General features: G+C 66.4%; 2 protein-coding genes across 3 annotated transcripts; one reads left to right on the top strand and one right to left on the bottom strand.

Annotated features, from left to right (window-relative positions):
• Positions 1–241: 241 nt before the first annotated feature.
• LOC129199042 (integrin alpha-M-like) lies at positions 242–15,284 on the top strand. Of its 2 annotated transcripts, none has more exons than XM_054808756.1 (30): positions 242–285; positions 385–490; positions 576–679; positions 882–946; positions 2,736–2,838; positions 3,109–3,239; positions 3,344–3,495; positions 3,585–3,738; positions 4,526–4,676; positions 4,758–4,831; positions 4,924–5,053; positions 5,883–6,031; positions 6,113–6,253; positions 6,336–6,542; positions 7,224–7,354; positions 7,441–7,598; positions 8,225–8,379; positions 8,475–8,606; positions 10,089–10,162; positions 10,286–10,427; positions 11,520–11,627; positions 11,730–11,809; positions 11,901–11,978; positions 13,202–13,283; positions 13,383–13,490; positions 13,804–13,884; positions 14,271–14,384; positions 14,576–14,668; positions 14,938–15,048; positions 15,121–15,284. In XM_054808756.1, exons 1-30 carry the CDS (start codon positions 249–251, stop codon positions 15,202–15,204), a joined length of 3,435 nt encoding a protein of 1,144 aa, XP_054664731.1. In that variant the 5' UTR covers positions 242–248; the 3' UTR covers positions 15,205–15,284. The 2 variants fall into 2 exon arrangements, with proteins under 2 accessions (XP_054664731.1, XP_054664732.1); XM_054808757.1 differs by having other exon boundaries at positions 3,359–3,495; positions 15,121–15,277.
• Positions 15,285–15,428: 144 nt separating this feature from the next.
• LOC129199040 (cytochrome c oxidase subunit 6A2, mitochondrial) lies at positions 15,429–18,324 on the bottom strand. The gene is made up of 3 exons (XM_054808754.1): positions 18,169–18,324; positions 16,302–16,444; positions 15,429–15,574 (listed from the first exon to the last, which is right to left on the bottom strand). Exons 1-3 carry the CDS (start codon positions 18,242–18,244, stop codon positions 15,494–15,496), a joined length of 300 nt encoding a protein of 99 aa, XP_054664729.1. The 5' UTR covers positions 18,245–18,324; the 3' UTR covers positions 15,429–15,493.
• Positions 18,325–18,444: the final 120 nt, after the last annotated feature.

The raw sequence follows: 18,444 nt of genomic DNA, 5'->3' as shown, positions 1-18,444 counted from the left end.
CCCCCCCCTTATCCGGGACCCACACGTGTGGGTTCAGCGCCGGCCGCCCCCGGCTATAAATAACCCCGACCGCTTCCTGCCACCCATGGGTGCTGGGGGGGGTGGGGTGGGGTGGGGGTCACCCCCATTTCGAACAATTCCCGTTTCAGGTGCCCCTCCCCCAAAATCTTCCCCCCATCCCCCCCCCCCCCCCCCCCCCGCCCCCACCTTCTCTCACTTCTCCATCCCAGCACCCCGGGGCGGCCGCCATGCACCCATGGGTGCTGCTCGCGCTGCTCTGCGCAGGTGGGGGTCGCCTGCGGGGGGGGGTGGAGGAATTTTTTGGGGGGGGGGTGGGGGAGGGGCACCTGGGTCCTCCAACCCACCCATCCCCCCCCCCCCCAGGGTTGCCCCCCCCCCTCGTTTCCAACCTGGACCAGACGACGCCGAGGGTTTTTCAGGGCGCGGGTGGGGGCTCCTTCGGGCACAGCGTGGCGCAGGTCAACGGCGGGTAAGGTGCCGTCACCCTTGGGTGCCCACCCTTCTCCTCCCGCGTGGGACACCCCACACCCACACCCTACCCCCCCACACCCCAGGGTGCTGGTGGGGGCCCCCCTGGAGCCGGGAGGTGCCGGTGAGACGGGACGCGTCTATCGGTGCCGAGTCGAAACCGGGAGCTGCCGAAACGTCCCCGTCACCGGTAGGGTGCTGGGGTGTCACCGGTGGGGTGTTGGGGTGGTGGCCCCCCATGTGGGTGTCCCACCCCCCACCCCTCAGACACCCCCCCCCCACCACCACCCCCACCAAGGAAGGGTGTGGGGGTGAAGATGGGGCAGCCCAAATATTTGGGTTCTCCGTGGTGCCCCCTCTTCTTCTCTTCTCTCCACGCCGCCCACCCAAAGTACCCCCGGAGGTGACCTCCACGTCTCTGGGATTGTCCCTGGCGTCCCACGGATCCCAGTTCGTGGTGGGGGTCGCGTCTCCCCCCCCCCCCGCCCCGTGGTGACAGGGGTTGGGCGAGGGGTGGGGTGGGGTGGGGTGGGGTGGGGGGGGGAAGCTCGGTGGGGGTTTCCTGGGGGTCTGTTGAGGTCTACTGGGGTTTATGGAGGTCTTTTGGGGTCTCCTGGGGGTCTCCTGGGCTCTCTTGAGGTCTTTTGGGGTCTCCTGGGGGTCTCCTGGGCTCTCTTGAGGTCTTTGGGGGTCTCCTGGGGGTCTCCTGGGCTCTCTTGAGGTCTTTTGGGGTCTCCTGGGGGGTCTCCTGGGCTCTCTTGAGGTCTTTTGGGGTCTCCTGGGGGTCTCCTGGGCTCTCTTGAGGTCTTTGGGGGTCTACTGGGGGTCTCTTGGGCTCTCTTGAGGTCTTTGGGGGTCTACTGGGGGTCTCTTGGGGGTCTCCTGGGCTCTCTTGAGGTCTTTGGGGGTCTACTGGGGGTCTCTTGGGGTCTCCTGGGCTCTCTCAGGGTCTCCTGGGGTCTGCTGGGATCTATGGAGGTCTATTGGAGGTCTCTCGGGGTCTCCTAGGGTCTCCTGGGGTCTATGGAGGACTTTTAGGGTCTACTGGGGGTCTCTTGGGGGTCTCCTGGGCTCTCTTGAGGTCTTTGGGGGTCTACTGGGGGTCTCTTGGGGTCTCCTGGGCTCTCTCGGGGTCTCCTGGGCTCTCTTGAGGTCTACTGGGGTCTATGGAGGACTTTTAGGGTCTACTGGGGGTCTCTCAGGGTCTCCCAGGCTCTCTTGAGGTCTACTGGGTTCTACTGGGGTCTACTGAGGTCTTTTGGGGTCTACTGGGGGTCTCTCGGAGTCTCCTGGGCTCTCTTGATGTCTACTAGGGTCCATGGGGATCTACTGGGGTCTGCTGGGGGCTCCTGGTGGTCTCTTGGGGTCTTCTGGGCTCTCTTGGGGTCTACTTGAGTCTACTGGGGTCTTTTGGGGCCTGCTGGAGTTTCTTGGGGTCTCTTGGGGGCTACTGGGGGGTCAGCTGGGGTCTACTGGGGACTACTGAGGTTCTACTGGAGTCTGTTGGGGTCTGCTGGGAGCTCTTGGGGTCTACTAGGGTCTGTTGGGATCTACTGGGGTTGGCTGGGGTCTGCTGGGGGCTACTGGGGTTCTGTTGGGGTCTGCTGGGGTCTACTGGGGTCTGCTGGGGTTCTGTTGGGGTCTACTGGAGTTCTACTGGGGTTCTACTGGGGTCTGCTGGGGTCTGCTGGGGTCTGCTGGGGTTCTGTTGGGTTCTGCTGGGGTTCTGCTGGGTTCTACTGGGTTCTACTGGGGTCTGCTGGGGTCTGCTGGGGTTCTGTTGGGTTCTGCTGGGGTCTGCTGGGGTCTGCTGGGGTTCTGTTGGGGTCTACTGGGTTCTACTGGGGTCTGCTGGGGTCTGCTGGGGTCTGCTGGGGTTCTGTTGGGTTCTACTGGGGTCTGCTGGGGTCTTCTGGGGTCTGCTGGGGTTCTGCTGGGGTCTGCTGGGGTTCTGTTGGGTTCTGCTGGGCTCTACTGGGGTTCTACTGGGTTCTACTGGGGTCTGCTGGGGTCTGCTGGGGTCTGCTGGGGTTCTACTGGGTTCTACTGGGGTCTACTGGGGTCTGCTGGGGTTCTGCTGGGTTCTACTGGGTTCTGCTGGGGTCTGCTGGGGTCTACTGGGTTCTACTGGGGTCTGCTGGGTTCTGCTGGGGTTCCGCTGGGGTCTACCAGGACCTGTTGGAGAACATTGGGGTCCGTCTATCTGGGGCTGGGGGAACGTGGCACCACCCCATCTCGGGCCACAGGCGTGCGGCCCCACGGTGCGTAGGACTTGTGGGGTGAACACGGAGCTGCGGGGACTCTGCTTCCTCCTGCCCGCGGGCAAAGCGCTGCCTGCAGCCCTGCCAGGTACCGGGGTGGGGGGGGGGGCCCCCGACGCTGGGGTGAGGGGCTCTACGGGGAGGTGGGCTTCCATGGGGTTGATATGGGGTGGAGGAGACCGGACGCAAGGGTGGAGGGGTCCCACGGGTTGGTGAAGACCTGACGCTGGGACCGATGGGCTCCACGGGGTCGAGGTGTTCAAATTTCCACGTGTGTGTCCCCACCCCACCCGCGTGTGTCCCCCACCACCACCACCGCCGCCACCACCACCCCCCCCCGTTTCTCCTCCCCCACCAGGTTGCTCCATGGAGGCCTCTGACATCGTCTTCCTCATGGACGGGTCGAGCAGCATCTTGCCCGAAGACTTTGACAAGATGAAGACCTTCATCACCCGGATCATGAGCCGGTTTGAGAACACTGACACCCGTGTAGGTGCCACCACCCCCACCCTGGGGTCCTGGGCACCCATGGGTGGCCTGATCCTGTCCCATCACATGTCCTCTCCTTCCCCCGCCCCCCCCAACCCGGCCAGTTTGCCCTCATGCAGTTCTCCAGCATTTCCACTCTCCATTTTGACTTCGCCGCCTTCGCCCGGTTGTCCCCGGTGGAGCGGGTGAAGGAGGTCCTAGCCGTCGCGCAGAGCAAAGGGACCACCCACACGGCCAGCGCTATCCGGACCGTGGTGTAGGTCCCACCCCAGACCCGTCCTGTCCCCTCTGCCCCACCTCGGGGCCACCCCGTCATCCCAAGACGACCGTCCCTTCCATCCGCAGGAGACAACTGTTCACCCAGAGGAACGTAGCCCGGGCAGGTGCCCACAGGGTCCTCATCGTGGTGACGGACGGGCAGAAGTTTGGGGACACGCTGGAATATGGACAGGTCATCCCCGAAGCGGCGCACGCGGGGATCATCCGCTATGCCATTGGGGTGAGTGTGTGCTGTCCAACCATCTCCATCCTTCCCTCCATCCCCAACATCTCCATCCCCAACATCTCCATCCACCCATCCCTCCATCCCTCCATCCCCAACATCTCCACCCATCCTTCCATCCCCAACATCTCCATCCTTCCCTCCATCCCCAACATCTCCATCCTTCCCTCCATCCCCAACATCTCCATCCATCCTTCCATCCATCTCCACACATCTCCATCCATCCATCCATCTCCAAACACATCTGGCCATCTTTCCATCTCCAAGCACCTCTGTTCATCACCAAACATCTCCAAACTTCATCCAGCCATGCCCAACACCTCCATCCACCCATCCCTCCATCCATCCATCCCCAACATCTCCATCCATCCAACCAACATCACCCATCCCTCCATCCCCAACATCTCCATTCATCCCTCCTTCCATCCTTCCATCCCCAACATCTCCATCCATCAATCCATCCCCAACATCTCCATCCATCCATCCCCAACATCTCCATCCACCCATCCCAACATCTCCATCCACCCATCCTTCCATCCATCCATCCCCAACATCTCCATCCATCCACCCATCCCCAACATCTCCACCCATCCCCAACATCTCCATCCATCCATCCTTCCATCCTTCCATCCCCAACATCTCCACCCATCCCTCCATCCCCAACATCTCCATCCACCCATCCCCAACATCTCCATCCATCCGTCCAACATCTCCACCCACCCTTCCATCCCACCCCCCCACCCTTCCCCCCCTCCCCACACCTCCCGCCCCTCCCCCCCCGCAGGTGGGCAGCGCCTTCATGGACGCGGACGCCGTGCAGGAGCTCCACACCATCGCCTCCGAACCCACCCAGGACCACGTCTTCCGGGTGGACAACTTCGACGCCCTGCAGGGCATCCAGGACCAGCTGCAGGAGAAGATCTTCGCCATCGAGGGTACCAAGGGGGGGTTGGGTCTCGGCCGGGGGTGGGGGTGGGGGTCGGCCGGTGCCCCCCGCTCACCCCCCGTCCCCGCAGGCACCCACTCCGCCCACAGCAGCTCCTTCCAGCTGGAGATGGCCCAGGAGGGCTTCAGCGCCCTGCTCACCCCCGTAAGCGTCCCCCGGCCACCCCGGCCCGTCCCCGCGCCCGGGGGGGTGTCCCACCCCCACCGCCGTCCCCCTCCCCGTCTCCGCTGGTGCAGGAGGGGCCCGTCCTGGGAGCGGTGGGCGCCTACGACTGGTCCGGAGGGGTCTTCGTCTACGGCGCCGGCGGGGAGACCGCCTTCGTCAACGCGTCCCGCGCCGCCGGGGACATGAACGACGCCTACTTGGGTGAGGTCCTCGGGGGTCGCGCGGGGCGTCGGGGTCCTCGCCGGGGTCTCCTCGGTGGGGCGGGGGACGTTGGGGGTCCCACCAGGTTCTGGGGGATGCGGGTGTCCCCGGGAGGTCCAGAGGACGTCGGCATCTCCGCAAGAGACTCGGGGAGCTGGGTGCCCCCGTGGGGTCCTGGGGACGTTGGTGCCCCCATGAGGTTCCTGGAGATGCTGGTGCCCTCGTGAGGATCTTGGGGACATCGGCACCCCCACGGTTCCTGGGGACGTTGGTGCCCCCATGAGGTTCCTGGAGATGCTGGTGCCCTCGTGAGGATCTTGGGGACGTTGGTGCCCTCGTGAGGTTCCTGGGGACGTTGGTGCCCCCGTGAGGATCCTGGAGATGATGGTGCCCTCATGAAGATCTTGGGGACATCAGCACCCCCACACGGTTCCTGGGGACATGGGTGCCCCCATGAGGTCCTGGAGATGCTGGTGTCCTCATGAGGTTCCTGGGGACGCTGGTGCCCCCATGAGGTCCTGGAGATGCTGGTGTCCTCATGAGGATCCAGGGGACGTTGGTGCCCCCATGAGTGCCCTGGGGACATCATCATCCCCACAAGGTTGCTGGGGATGTGGGTGCCCCGGGGGGGTCTGGGGGATGTTGGTGACCTCATAAGGTTCCTGGAGATCCTGGTGTCCCCATGAGGTCCTGGAGATGTTGGTGACCTTATGAGGATCTTGGGGACATCATCATCCCCACAAGGTTCCTGGGGCCGGGGGTGCCCCCGGGGGGGGTCCTGGGGCCTCCTTCCCCCCCCGCGGGTCCCGCTGACCCCCGCTGTGCCCAGGCTACGCAGCCGAGCCCCTGTCCCTGGGGGGCAGCCGGGCGCTGGCGCTGGGGGCCCCCCGCTACCGCCACGTCGGCCGCCTCCTCCTCTTCCTCCTCTGCGGCCCCCGCCGCACCTGGGACCTCCTGGCCGACGCCCCGGGGCCGCAGGTAACGGCGGGGCCGGGCGGGTGGGGGGTTGGGACACACGGACACCGCGCACGGACACGACCCCCCCCACCCCCCCCGCAGGTGGGCTCCTACTTCGGGGCGTCCCTCTGCGCCCTGGACGCCGACGGGGACGGCGCGGCCGAGGTGCTGCTGGTGGGGGCCCCCATGTTCTACGGCGCCGGCAGCGGGGGCCGCGTGGCCGTCTGCGCCCTCGGCACCAAGGTGGGGACCCCCGTCCCGTCCCACCCCACCCCACCCCACGCCGGGCGGACGGGGGCACCCGGCACCTCGTGTGTCCCCCCAGGGCGAGCGGCTGCGGTGCCAGGAGATGCTGCGGGGACAACCCGGCCACCCCCTGGGGCGCTTTGGGGCCAGCCTGGCTCGCCTGGGGGACGTCGACGGGGACCGGTGGGCCGACGTGGCCGTGGGGGCCCCGCTGGAGGACGAAGAGCGGGGGGCCGTCTACGTCTTCCGCGGGACGCGGGGCGGCGTCGCCTCCCAGTACAGCCAGGTGGGACCCACCACGTGCCCAGACCTGGTCCTGGGGGTGGCCCCGGTCATGGGGGCTTGGGGGGGGGTGGGCAGGTCCCGGGTGGTGGGGATGCCTTGGGCAGTGGAGGTGTCTTGGGTGGTGGAGACATCTTGGGTGGTGGAGACATCTTGGGTGGTGGAGAGGTCCTGGGAGGTGGAGATGTCTTGGGTGGTGGAGAGGTCCTGGGAGGTGGAGATGTCTTGGGTGGTGGAGAGGTCTTGGGTGGTGGAGACATCTTGGTGGTGGAGAGGTCTTGGGTGGTGGAGAGTTCCTGGGTGGTGGGGACATCTTGGGTGGTGGAGAGGTCTTGGGTGGTGGAGACATCTTGGTGGTGGAGAGGTCTTGGGTGGTGGAGAGTTCCTGGGTGGTGGGGACATCTTGGGTGGTGGAGAGGTCTTGGGTGGTGGAGAGTTCCTGGGTGGTGGAGAGGTCTTGGGTGGTGGAGATGTCCTGAGTGGTGGAGACACCTTTGGTGGTGGAGGCATCTCGGGTAGTGGAGAGGTCCTGGGTACTGGAGATGTCTTGGGTGCCGGAGACGTCTTGGGTGACAAAGACACCTCGCGTGCTGGAGATGCTCCAGGTGCCCGAGGCGTCCCGGGTGCTGGGACATCTCGGGCGCCAGAGACGTCTCACCCGCTCGGGCGCCTCCGTCTCCCTCAGCGCATCTCAGGCGCCCAGTTCTCCAGCGGGCCACGCTATTTTGGCCAGGCCATCAGCGGTGGCCAGGACCTGACGGGGGACAGGCTGCCGGACGTGGCCGTGGGCGCCCAGGGACAGGTCCTGCTGCTCAGGTGGGCCCGGGCGACCTACCTGGGACCTTCTGCGGCCCGGAGGAATGCGGCGGCCACCACCGACCCGCTCTGGTTGTCACCGCCAGGTCCCAGCCGCTGCTCAAGGTCCGGGTGACGGTGGCTTTCCAGCCCCAGGAGATCCCCGCGGCCGCCTTTGACTGCCAGGAGGAGGAAGCGCCCAAGGGGGAAGTGGCCAAGGCAAAGATTTGCTTCCTCACCACCAAGAAAACACCTGACAACTTTGGTGAGACCTCCCAGAAGTCCAGCTGGACCCCCAGAGCAGCTCCAAGTGTCCCCAAGACCCCCCAGAAGTGTACACGGACCCCCCAAGCCCCTCCAGATGTCCTCAAGGCCCCCCAGATCTCCACCTGGCCTCCCAAAGCCCCTCCAGATGTCCTCAAGGCCCCCCAGATCTCCACCTGGCCTCCCAAAGCCCCTCCAGATGCCCTCAAGGCCCCCCAGAAGCCCATCTGGCCTCCCAAAGCCCCTCCAGATGTCCTCAAGGGCCCCCAGATCACCACCTGGCCTCCCAAAGCCCCTCCAGATGCCCTCAAGGCCCCCCAGAAGCCCACCTGGCCTCCCAAAGCCCCTCCAGATGCCCTCAAGGCCCCCCAGATCTCCACCTGGCCTCCCAAAGCCCCTCCAGATGCCCTCAAGCTCCCCAAACCACATCCCGACCTCCCCAGCACCCCTGAGAAATCAAGCCGGCCACCCAAGATGTCCCCAGGTCACCCAGGAGACCACGCGGCCTCCCAAACCCGCTCCTGACGTCCCCAGGACCCTCCAGAACCCACCCGGCTTCTCCACCTCCCCCTTCCCCACCGTCCCCGGAGATCCCGGCCGCCCACCTTCCCGTCCCCGTCCCCGCAGGCGCCCAACTCTCCGTCACCCTGCGGTACCAGGCGGCCCTGGACCCCGGCCGGGCGATGGTCCGCGCCGTCTTCTCCGGCGGCGCCGCCGTCCGCAACGGGACCCTCCGCCTGGGCGTGGGAGAGCGGTGCGAGACCTTGGCCATCGCCTTCACGGTGGGTGTGGGGAAGGGCCCCGGCGCGGGGGTCCGGGGGTCGCCCGCCCCACGGCGCCGGCCCGGGGGACACGGCGGGGTCTCTGTGCCGGGCAGGGGTGCCCCCGCGACACGCTGACCCCCCTGGCGCTGCGCCTCGCCTACGACGCCACCGGGGACCCCATCGAGGTGGCCGGGGGCCTGCGGCCGGCCCTGAGCGAGGACTCGCAGACGGTGGCCACGGGCACGGTAGGGGCTGGGGGGCACCACGGGGTGGGTGGGTGGAGATGTTGGGGGTGGACGGACAGACGGACGGATGGATGGAGGTGTTGGGGGTGGGTGGGTGGGTGGATGGGTGGGTAGATGGATGGATGGATGGAGACATGGATGGAGATGGGGATGGATGGAAGGATGGATGGATGGACGAAGGGTAGATTGATGGATGGGTGGATGAAGAGTAGATGGGTGGATGGAGACATTGATGGAGATGTTGGGGTTGGATGTATGGACTGATGGATGGATGGATGGATGGAGATGTTCAGGTGGGATGGGTGGAGGGATGGAAGGTTGGATGGATGGATGGATGGGTGGGTGGATGAAGGGTAGATGGGTGGATGGAGACATTGATGGAGATGTTGGGGTTGGATGTATGGACTGATGGATGGATGGATGGATGGAGATGTTCAGGTGGGATGGGTGGAGGGATGGAAGGTTGGATGGATGGATGGATGGGTGGGTGGATGAAGGGTAGATGGGTGGATGGAGACATTGATGGAGATGTTGGGGTTGGATGTATGGACTGATGGATGGATGGATGGAGATGTTCAGGTGGGATGGGTGGAGGGATGGAAGGTTGGATGGATGGATGGGTGGGTGGGTGGATGAAGGGTAGATGGGTGGATGGAGACATTGATGGAGATGTTGGGGATGGATGGAAGGAAGGATGGATGGATGGATGAAGGGTAGATGGGTGGATGGATGGATGAAGGGTAGATGGGTGGATGGAGACATTGATGGAGATGTTGGGGTTGGATGTATGGGCAGATGGATGGATGGATGGAGATGTAGGGATGGATGGGTGGAGGGATGGATGGATGGAGATGGGGATGGATGGAAGGAAGGATGGAAGGTTGGATGGATGGATGGATGGATGGGTGGGTGGATGAAGGGTAGATGGGTGGATGGAGACATTGATGGAGATGGGGATGGATGGAAGGAAGGATGGATGGGTGGATGAAGGGTAGATGGATGGATGGAGACATTGATGGAGATGTTGGGGATGGATGTATGGACTGATGGATGGATGGATGGAGATGTTCGGGGTGGAAGGATGGGTGGTTGGGGACAGATGGATGGGTGGATGGATGGGTGGAGATGTTGGGGATGGATGGAGGGATGGGTGGCTGGAAGGACAGAGAGATGGAAGGAGAGGTGGGATGGACAGAAGGACAAGAGGAAGGAAGGACAGATGGATCCACAGACGGAAGGGAGGTGGGAATGATGGATGGAGGGATGGACGGACACAAGGACGCACGGACGGACACAAGGACGCACGGGCGGGAGCACGGGGGGCACCCAGCTGAGCCGGGGGCAGGGAGGAAGGGCAGACGCGTGGGCAGAAGGGAGGGAGGACACGCGGGAGGACATCTACGCCTGGGGAGGGTCGGAAGGGCCGAGGAGACCCGGGGGGGCGGGCGGACGGACGGACGGACGGACGAGGCGTCTCCTCAGCTGCCCTTCGAGAAGGACTGCGGCACCGACAACGTCTGCGTCGACGACCTCCACGTCTCCTTCAACTTCTCGGGGTAGGTCCCCCCCGTTCCCCGCCTCGGTGGGGGGGGGGACACCCAGGGGCGCCGCGGTCCTCCCCCGCCTGCCGCCGACACCACCCGCGTGTCCTCCCCCCCCTCCCCCAACCCCGCCCCCAGGCTGGAAACCGTCGTGGTGGGGGTGACCGACGTGGTGGACATCACCGTCACCCTCCGCAACCGCGGGGAGGACTCGTACGGGACCACCGTCCAGCTGCAGCACGCCGAAGCCCTCTCCTACCGCAAGGCCGTGGTGCTCCAGGTACCCCCCACCACCCCCCACCACCCCCTCAGAGCCTGGAAGAGCCCCCAGAAGGCCCCAAGACCCTCCAGAAGTGCGTTGGGCCTCCTCAAGCCCCTCCAGATGCCCTCGGGGATGGCTACGAGCTCCTCTGCGTGCCCAGCTCCCCTCCAGATGCCCTCAACGTTCCCCAGGAGTCCAGCTGGCCTCCTGAACCCTCTCCAGATGTCCTCCACACCCCCAGAACTCTACCCAGCCTCCAAAACCCCCTCCAGATGTCCTCAAGACCTCCCAGAAATCCATTTGTCCAACCAAATCCCCTCCAGGTCTCCCTCAAGACCTCCAGAAGCCCACGTGGCCTCCTGAACCCCTCCAGATGCCCTCAAGACCCCCTACAAGTCCATATGGCCTCCTGAACCCCTCCAGATGCCCTCAAGACCCCCTACAAGTCCATATGGCCTCCTGAACCCCTCCAGATGCCCTCAAGACCCCCTACAAGTCCATATGGCCTCCTGAACCCCTCCAGATGCCCTCAAGACCCCCTACAAGTCCATATGGCCTCCTGAACCCCTCCAGATGCCCTCAAGACCCCCTACAAGTCCATATGGCCTCCTGAACCCCTCCAGATGCCCTCAAGACCCCCCCAGAAGTCCATATGGCCTCCAAAACCCCTCCAGATGCCCTCAAGACCCCCCCAGAAGTCCATATGGCCTCCTGAACCCCTCCAGATGCCCTCAAGACCCCCTACAAGTCCATATGGCCTCCTGAACCCCTCCAGATGCCCTCAAGACCCCCTACAAGTCCATATGGCCTCCAAAACCCCTCCAGATGCCCTCAAGACCCCCCCAGAAGTCCATATGGCCTCCTGAACCCCTCCAGATGCCCTCAAGACCCCCCCAGAAGTCCATATGGCCTCCAAAACCCCTCCAGATGCCCTCAAGACCCCCTACAAGTCCATATGGCCTCCAAAACCCCTCCAGATGCCCTCAAGACCCCCCCAGAAGTCCATATGGCCTCCAAAACCCCTCCAGATGCCCTCAAGACCCCCCGAGTTGCCTCACCCACTCCCGTCCCCACCCCTGACGCCCCCTTCCCCCCCCGGGACCTTCTCAGTCCTCCAGGAGATCCCCGTCCCTGCGCTGCAACTCGGAGCCGGCGGAGGGACGGCATCGCAAGACCCTCTGCCTCGTCAACCACCCCATCTTCCGCCCCGGCACAGAGGTGGGGGGGGGGGGGGTTGTCCCCGTTGCTGGGGGACGTCGCGGTGGGGCAGGGCGGGGGTTTGGGGGGTGACGTCCCGTCCCGTCCCGTCCCGTCCCGCAGGTCGTCTTCACCGTCACCCTGGACGTGCCCCACGGCGCGGAGCTGGGGCAGGCGTTGGAGGTGGTGGCCAACGCCACCAGGTGAGGGACGGGGGCCGTGGGGTGGGGTGGGGGGGCGAGGGGGGGGGGGGGGGCGGGCGACACGTGTGACCCCCCCACCCCCCCACCGCAGCGACAACGGGGCGCCGGGCGGCCGGGCTGAGCGCGCCGAGATCCCGGTGAAGTACGGCGTCTTCCTCGTCCTCACCAGGTAGGGGTGGACCTCCACGGGCCACCCGCCCCCGGCCCTGGCCCCGCTGTGCCCCCCCCAGCCCCCGCCATGACCCCAGTCCCACCCTGACCCCCCCACACCCCCCACACCCCCCCCCCCCCCGTGCTCCCAGAGGAGCTCTGCCCCGTGGCCGTGGTCCCCAAGGTGCCACCAACCCCCAAGGTGCCACCAACCCCAAGGTGCCACCACCCCATGTCCATGGTCCCCAAGGTGCCACCAGACCCCAACATGTCCCCAGCCCCACATCTGTGGTCCCCAAGGTGCCACCACCCCATGCCCATGGTCCCCAAGGTGCCACCAGACCCCAAGGTGCCACCAACCCCAACGTGCCACCACCCCATGTCCATGGTCCCCAAGGTGTCACCAACCCCCAAGGTGCCACCAACCCCAACGTGCCACCACCCCCCAAGGTGTCCCCAGCCCCCTACGTGCCCCCACCCCATGTCCATGGTCCCCAAGGTGCCACCAGACCCCAACATGTCCCCAGCCCCACATCTGTGGTCCCCAAGGTGCCACCACCCCCATGCCCCTGGTCCCCAACGTGTCCCCAGCCCCCTACGTGCCCCCACCCCCATGCCCATGGTCCCCAAGGTGCCACCAGACCCCAAGATGCCCCCACCCCCGTGTCCCTGCTCCCCACCGTGCCCCCCCCCCAACCATCCCTGGTCCCCAACGTGTCCCCAGCCCCATGTCCATGGTCCCCAACCCCCAAGGTGACACCAACCCCGTGTCCATGGTCCCCAAGGTGCCACCAGCCCCCAACATGTCCCCAGCCCCACATCTGTGGTCCCCAAGGTGCCACCACCCCATGCCCCTGGTCCCCAAGGTGCCACCAACCCCCAAGGTGCCCCCACTCCCGTGTCCCTGCTCCCCACCGTGCCCCCCCCCCAACCATCCCTGGTCCCCAACGTGTCCCCAGCCCCATGTCCGTGGTCCCCAACCCCCAAGGTGACACCAACCCCGTGTCCATGGTCCTCAACGTGCCCCCAGCCCCACATCTGTGGTCCCCGAGGTGTCCCCAACCCCCAAGGTGCCCCCACTCCCCGTGTCCCTGCTCCCCACCGTGCCCCCCCCAACCATCCCTGGTCCCCGAGGTGCCCCCACCCCGAGGTGCCCCCACCCCGAGGTGCCCCCACCCCAAGGTGCCCCCACCCCAAGGTGTCCCCACCCCAAGGTGCCCCCACCCCCGTGTCCCCCCCCAGCGCCCCCAACTCCACCAAGTACGTCAACGTCTCGACGCGCGCGGGGGCCCCCCCCAGCGCCCCCGTCACCCACCGCTACCAGGTGAGGGGGGGGCAGGGGGGAGGGGGCGGCCCCGCACCCCGGGGTGCCCCGTCCCGCCGGGGGTCCCGTCCCCACCGCCCCCCCCCCACCCCCCCGCAGGTGAAGGTGCTGGGCCAGCGCGGGGTCCCCGTCACCGTCACCTTCCTGGTGCCCACGGGCCTGGGGGGGGCCCGGCTCTGGGACCACCTGGGGGTCACCCCCGAGCAGGTAACGGCCCCCCCAGAGCGGGGACCCCGCCACCCCCCCCTAAAAACGGGGGTCCCGGCATCCCCCCTCTCCCCAAAACCGGGACCCCCCAGCATCCCCCCCCCCCCCCAAAATGAGGGGTCCTGGCATCCCCCCCTTCCCTAAAAACGGGGGTCCCGGCATCCCCCCCCCCCCAAAACCGGGACCCCCCAGCATCCCCCCCCCCCCAAAATGAGGGGTCCTGGCATCCCCCCCCCCCCCCTAAAAACGGGGGTCCCGGCAACCCCCCCCCACCCCAAATCCAGGACCCCCCCAGCATCCCCCCCCCCCGCAGGACTCGGGCTCGTGCCGGGCCGTGACCGAACACCCGGAGGGGCCCCACGGCGCGCGGGGGCTGCAGGAGCGCCCCCTGCTGGTGAGTGGCACCTGCGGTGTGGGGCGGGGTGTGGGGCTGGGATGTGTGGGGCTGGGGGTGTGGGGGGCTGGGGTGTGGGGCTGGGATGTGGGGGGGCTGGGGGGGTGGGGGGCAGCGGGGACCTCATCACCCCATGGCTCTGTGGGGCTGGGATCTGGGGGGCAGGGGCTGTGGGGCAGGGGGTTGTGGGACTGGGGTGTGGGGCTGGGATGTGGGGGGCAGGGGGTGTGGGGGGCAGGGGGCTGTGGGGCACGGGGTACCCCCCTGTCACCCCATGAGGCTGTGGGGCTGGGATCTGGGGGGCAGGGGGTGTAGGGGGCAGGGCCCCCCCGTCACCCCATGGCGCTGTGGGGCAGGGTGCCCCCCTCACCCCCTGTGCCCCCCAGGACTGCACCGTGGCCGCCTGCACGGAGCTGCAGTGCCGGGTCCCGGAGCTGGAGCCCCCCCGGGCGCTGGGGTTCAGCCTCGGGGGGAGCCTGGCCCTGGCCTGGATGGCCCAGGTAAGGGGGCGGCCGTGGGGCGGCCGTGGGGCAGCCGTGGGGCAGCTGTGGGGCTGGGGCTGGGGGGGGCACCCCGGTCCGAGGGGCAAAGCGGGGATGGGGCTGGGGGTGGGGATGGGGGGGGCACCCTGGGGCGCCCCACGCCTGCCCCACGGCTGCCCCACGGCTGCCCCACGGCTGCCCCCCCGCAGACCCAGCAGCCCAAGGTGCTCGTGCAGAGCTCGGCCCGGGTCAGCTTCGATGTGGGGCGGTTCTGGAACAGCGGGGGGGACCCCCAGCTCCAGGTGCGACCCACGGGGGGTGGCTGGGGGGCAGGGGGGGGGGGCCCAGCCCCACGAGTGGGTGGTTGTGGGGCAGTGGGGGGGGGGGGGTGTCCCGGGCACCTGGGTGGGGGGCAGTGGGTGGTTGTGGGGTGGTGTGGGGCAGTGGGGGGCAGTGGGGGGCAGTGGGTGGTTGTGGGGCAGTGGGGGGCAGCGCGTGGCCGTGGGGCGGTGTGTGGGTCCCGCCCCTCCCCCCCCATGCCATCCCCCCCCTTTCCCCCCCCCCCCCGCAGGTGCAGACGGAGCTGGAGCGCCTGGAGCCCCCCAACCCCCTGCCCCACATCCTGGGGGGCACGGCGGGGGGGCTGCTCCTGCTGGGCCTGGCCGCGCTGCTGCTCTACAAGGTGAGGGGGCGGGGCCTCCCCTCCCCCCTCCCCCCCTCCCCCCCCCGCTGACCCCCTCCCCTCCCCCCCCAGGTGGGCTTCTTCAAGCGCCGCTACAAGGAGCTGCTGGAGGGCGACGGGACCCCCCCGGCCCCCCCGGGCAACCCCCAGGGCTGAGGCGGCCCCGCACCCATGGGTGCCCCCCCCCCCCCCCCCCCCCTCACTGTGGGGGTGTCACCCGCACCCATGGGTGCCCCCCCCCCCCCCCCCCCCTCACTGTGGGGTTCCCCCTCATTAAACCCCGAGGGGGGGGGGGAACCCCCCCCCCCCCCCCCCCCGTGTCTGCTGGGGGTTTGCTGTGGGGCCGGCGCCGTGGGGCAGGGAGGGAGGGGGGCGGTGGGGCAGGTTGAGGGTGTTTGTTTATTTGGGGGGTCCCGGGGGGGTCCCGGGGGGGTCCCGGGGGTCCCTATTTCTCGTAGCCGGTGGGCAGGGGGTTGGTGCGGGGGTTGTGGAACAGCGTGTGGTTCCCGTCACCCCACGGGAACGGCTGGGGGGGGCAAGAGAGAGATGGGGGTCAGCGGCCCCACATCCCGCCCCATAGCGCCCGTCTACACCCCATAGCACCCATATCCCCCCCCCATAGCACCCATATCCCGCCCCATAGCACCCATCCACCGCAGCATCAGGCCTCCCCTGCCCCACATCCCGCCCCATAGCACCCATCCACCACGGCGTCAGGCCTCCCCTGCCCCACATCCTGCCCCATAGCGCCCGTATCCCTCCATAGCACCCACATCCCGCCCCACAGCGCCCATCCACCGCAGCATCAGGCCTCCCCCGCCCCACATCCCGCCCCATAGCGCCCGTATCCCTCCATAGGACCCACATCCTGCCCCACAGCGCCCACCCACCACGGCGTCAGGCCTCCCCTGCCCCATATCTTGCCCCATAGCGCCCGTATCCCTCCATAGCACCCACATCCCGCCCCATAGCGCCCATCCGCCGTGGCCTCAGGCCTCCCCCGCCCCACATCCCGCCCCATAGCGCCCGTATCCCTCCATAGCACCCACATCCTGCCCCACAGCGCCCACCCACCACGGCGTCAGGCCTCCCCCGCCCCACATCCCGCCCCATAGCGCCCGTATCCCTCCATAGCACCCACATCCCGCCCCATAGCGCCCATCCGCCGTGGCCTCAGGCCTCTCCTGCCCCACATCCCGCCCCACATCCCGCCCCACAGCGCCCATCCACCATGGCGCCAGGCCTGCGCGTGCCTTGGTGCGGATGCGGAGGTGGTGGTAGGGCACGAAGGCGGGGGGCTGGCGGTGGTGCCGATGCTCCTCCAGCCAGACGTTGAGCATGCAGACCCCCACCGCCGGCAGCGCCACCAGGAACGACAGCGCCCGCCACGTCCGACCTGCCCCAGAGCTGCTGTGGGGCCGGAGCACCCCAAAAGCGCCCCCACACCCCTCAAACCCCCCCCCCCCCCGCGGAGTCACCCCGGGGCTGCGGCACCCGGTAACGCTCTGAAACACCCCAAAACCACCCACGCGCCATCACCTCCCCCAACAACACACCCCGAAATACCCCGAAACACCCTGAAATACCCCTGAAACACCCCGAAATACCCCCAAACACCCCAAAATACCCCTGATACAGCCTGAAATACCCCCAAAACACCCCCAGAACACCCCGAAATACCCCGAAACACCCCAAAATACCCCTGATACAGCCTGAAATACCCCCCAAACACCCCCAGAACACCCTGAAATACACCTGAGACACCCCGAAATACCCGATACAGCCTGAAATACCCCCAAAACACCCCCAGAACACCCTGAAATACACCTGAGACACCCCGAAATACCCCCAAAACACCCCAAAATACCCCTGAAACACCCCAAATACCCCAAAACACCCCAAAATACCCCTGAAACAGCCTGAAATACCCCCAAAACACCCCCAGAACACCCTGAAATACCCCAAAACACCCCAAAATACCCCTGAAACAGCCTGAAATACCCCCAAAACACCCCCAGAACACCCTGAAATACACCCGAAACACCCCAAAATACCCCCAAAACACCCTGACATACCCCCAAAATACCCCCAAAACACCCTGAAATACTCCCAAAACGAACCCAAAACACCTTGAAATACCCCCGGAACACCCTAAAATACACCTGAAACACCCCAAAGTACCCCTGAAACACCCCAAATACCCCTGAAGCACCCCAAAACACCCCCCAAACACCCCAAAACACCCCCAAAACACCCCCAGAACACCCCAAAATACCCCCGAAGCACCCCAAAATACACAGAAACACCCCAAAACTCCCAGAGACACCCGAACCCACCAGGCACAGCCCCAACACTGCCCCAAACACCCCAAACCCGCATGGTGCACCCCAATATTGCCCCGAACCCACCCCATACACCCCAACTGCACCCCAAAAACACCCAATACACCCCAATGTCACCCCAAACCCACCCAATACACCCCAATGTCACCCCAAAAACACCAGATACACCCTGATTGCACCCCAAAGCCACCCCGTACACCCCAATGTCACCCCAAAAACACCCAATACACCCTGATTGCACCCCAAACCCACCCCACACACCCTGACTGCACCCCAAAACCACCAGACGCAGCCCCAATGCCACCCAAAACACCCCAAATCCACGTGGTACACCCCAACGTCACCCCAAAAACACCCAATACACCCCAATGTCACCCCAAAACCCCCCAATACACCCCAACGTCACCCCAAAAACACCAGATACACCCCGATTGCACCCCAAAACCCCCTGATACACCCCAATGTCACCCCAAAAACACCCCATACACCCCGATTTCACCCCAAAACCCCCAATACACCCCAATGTCACCCCAAAAACACCCAATACACCCTGATTTCACCCCAAATCCACGTAGTACACCCAAATGTCACCCCAAAACCCCCCGCTACACCCCAATTTCACCCCAATTTCACCCAATACACCCTGACTGCACCCCAAAACCCCCCGATACACCCCAATGTCACCCCCAAACCCACCCCAATACACCCCGATTTCACCCCAAAACCCCCCAAACACCCCCCCCCCCAAACCCCCCATTCCCCCAACCCCACCCCGGACCTCCGGCAGCGCCCGCGTGGGTCCCGGCGGCGGAGGCCAGGGCCCGCCGTGGGGCAGCCCCCCAAGCAGCGAACATGGTGACGGCCAAGGGCGAGCGAGTGACCCCCCCCCGGGTCACCCCGGCCCCACGGCGAAGGGCGGCTGGGCCAATGGGCTGAGGCCCGGCCCCAACTCGCTGCACGTGTTAAATATGGAACAGCGGCGTTAAATATAGACCGGGGGGGAGGGGAGGGGGGGGGGAGGGGATGGGGGGGTCCCCGAGGGGGGTGAGGGGGA

The sequence above is a fragment of the Grus americana genome, chromosome 39, assembly GCF_028858705.1.
Source record: "Grus americana isolate bGruAme1 chromosome 39, bGruAme1.mat, whole genome shotgun sequence".
NCBI lineage: Eukaryota > Metazoa > Chordata > Aves > Gruiformes > Gruidae > Grus > Grus americana.
This window is presented reverse-complemented; position numbering and strand designations above follow the sequence as displayed.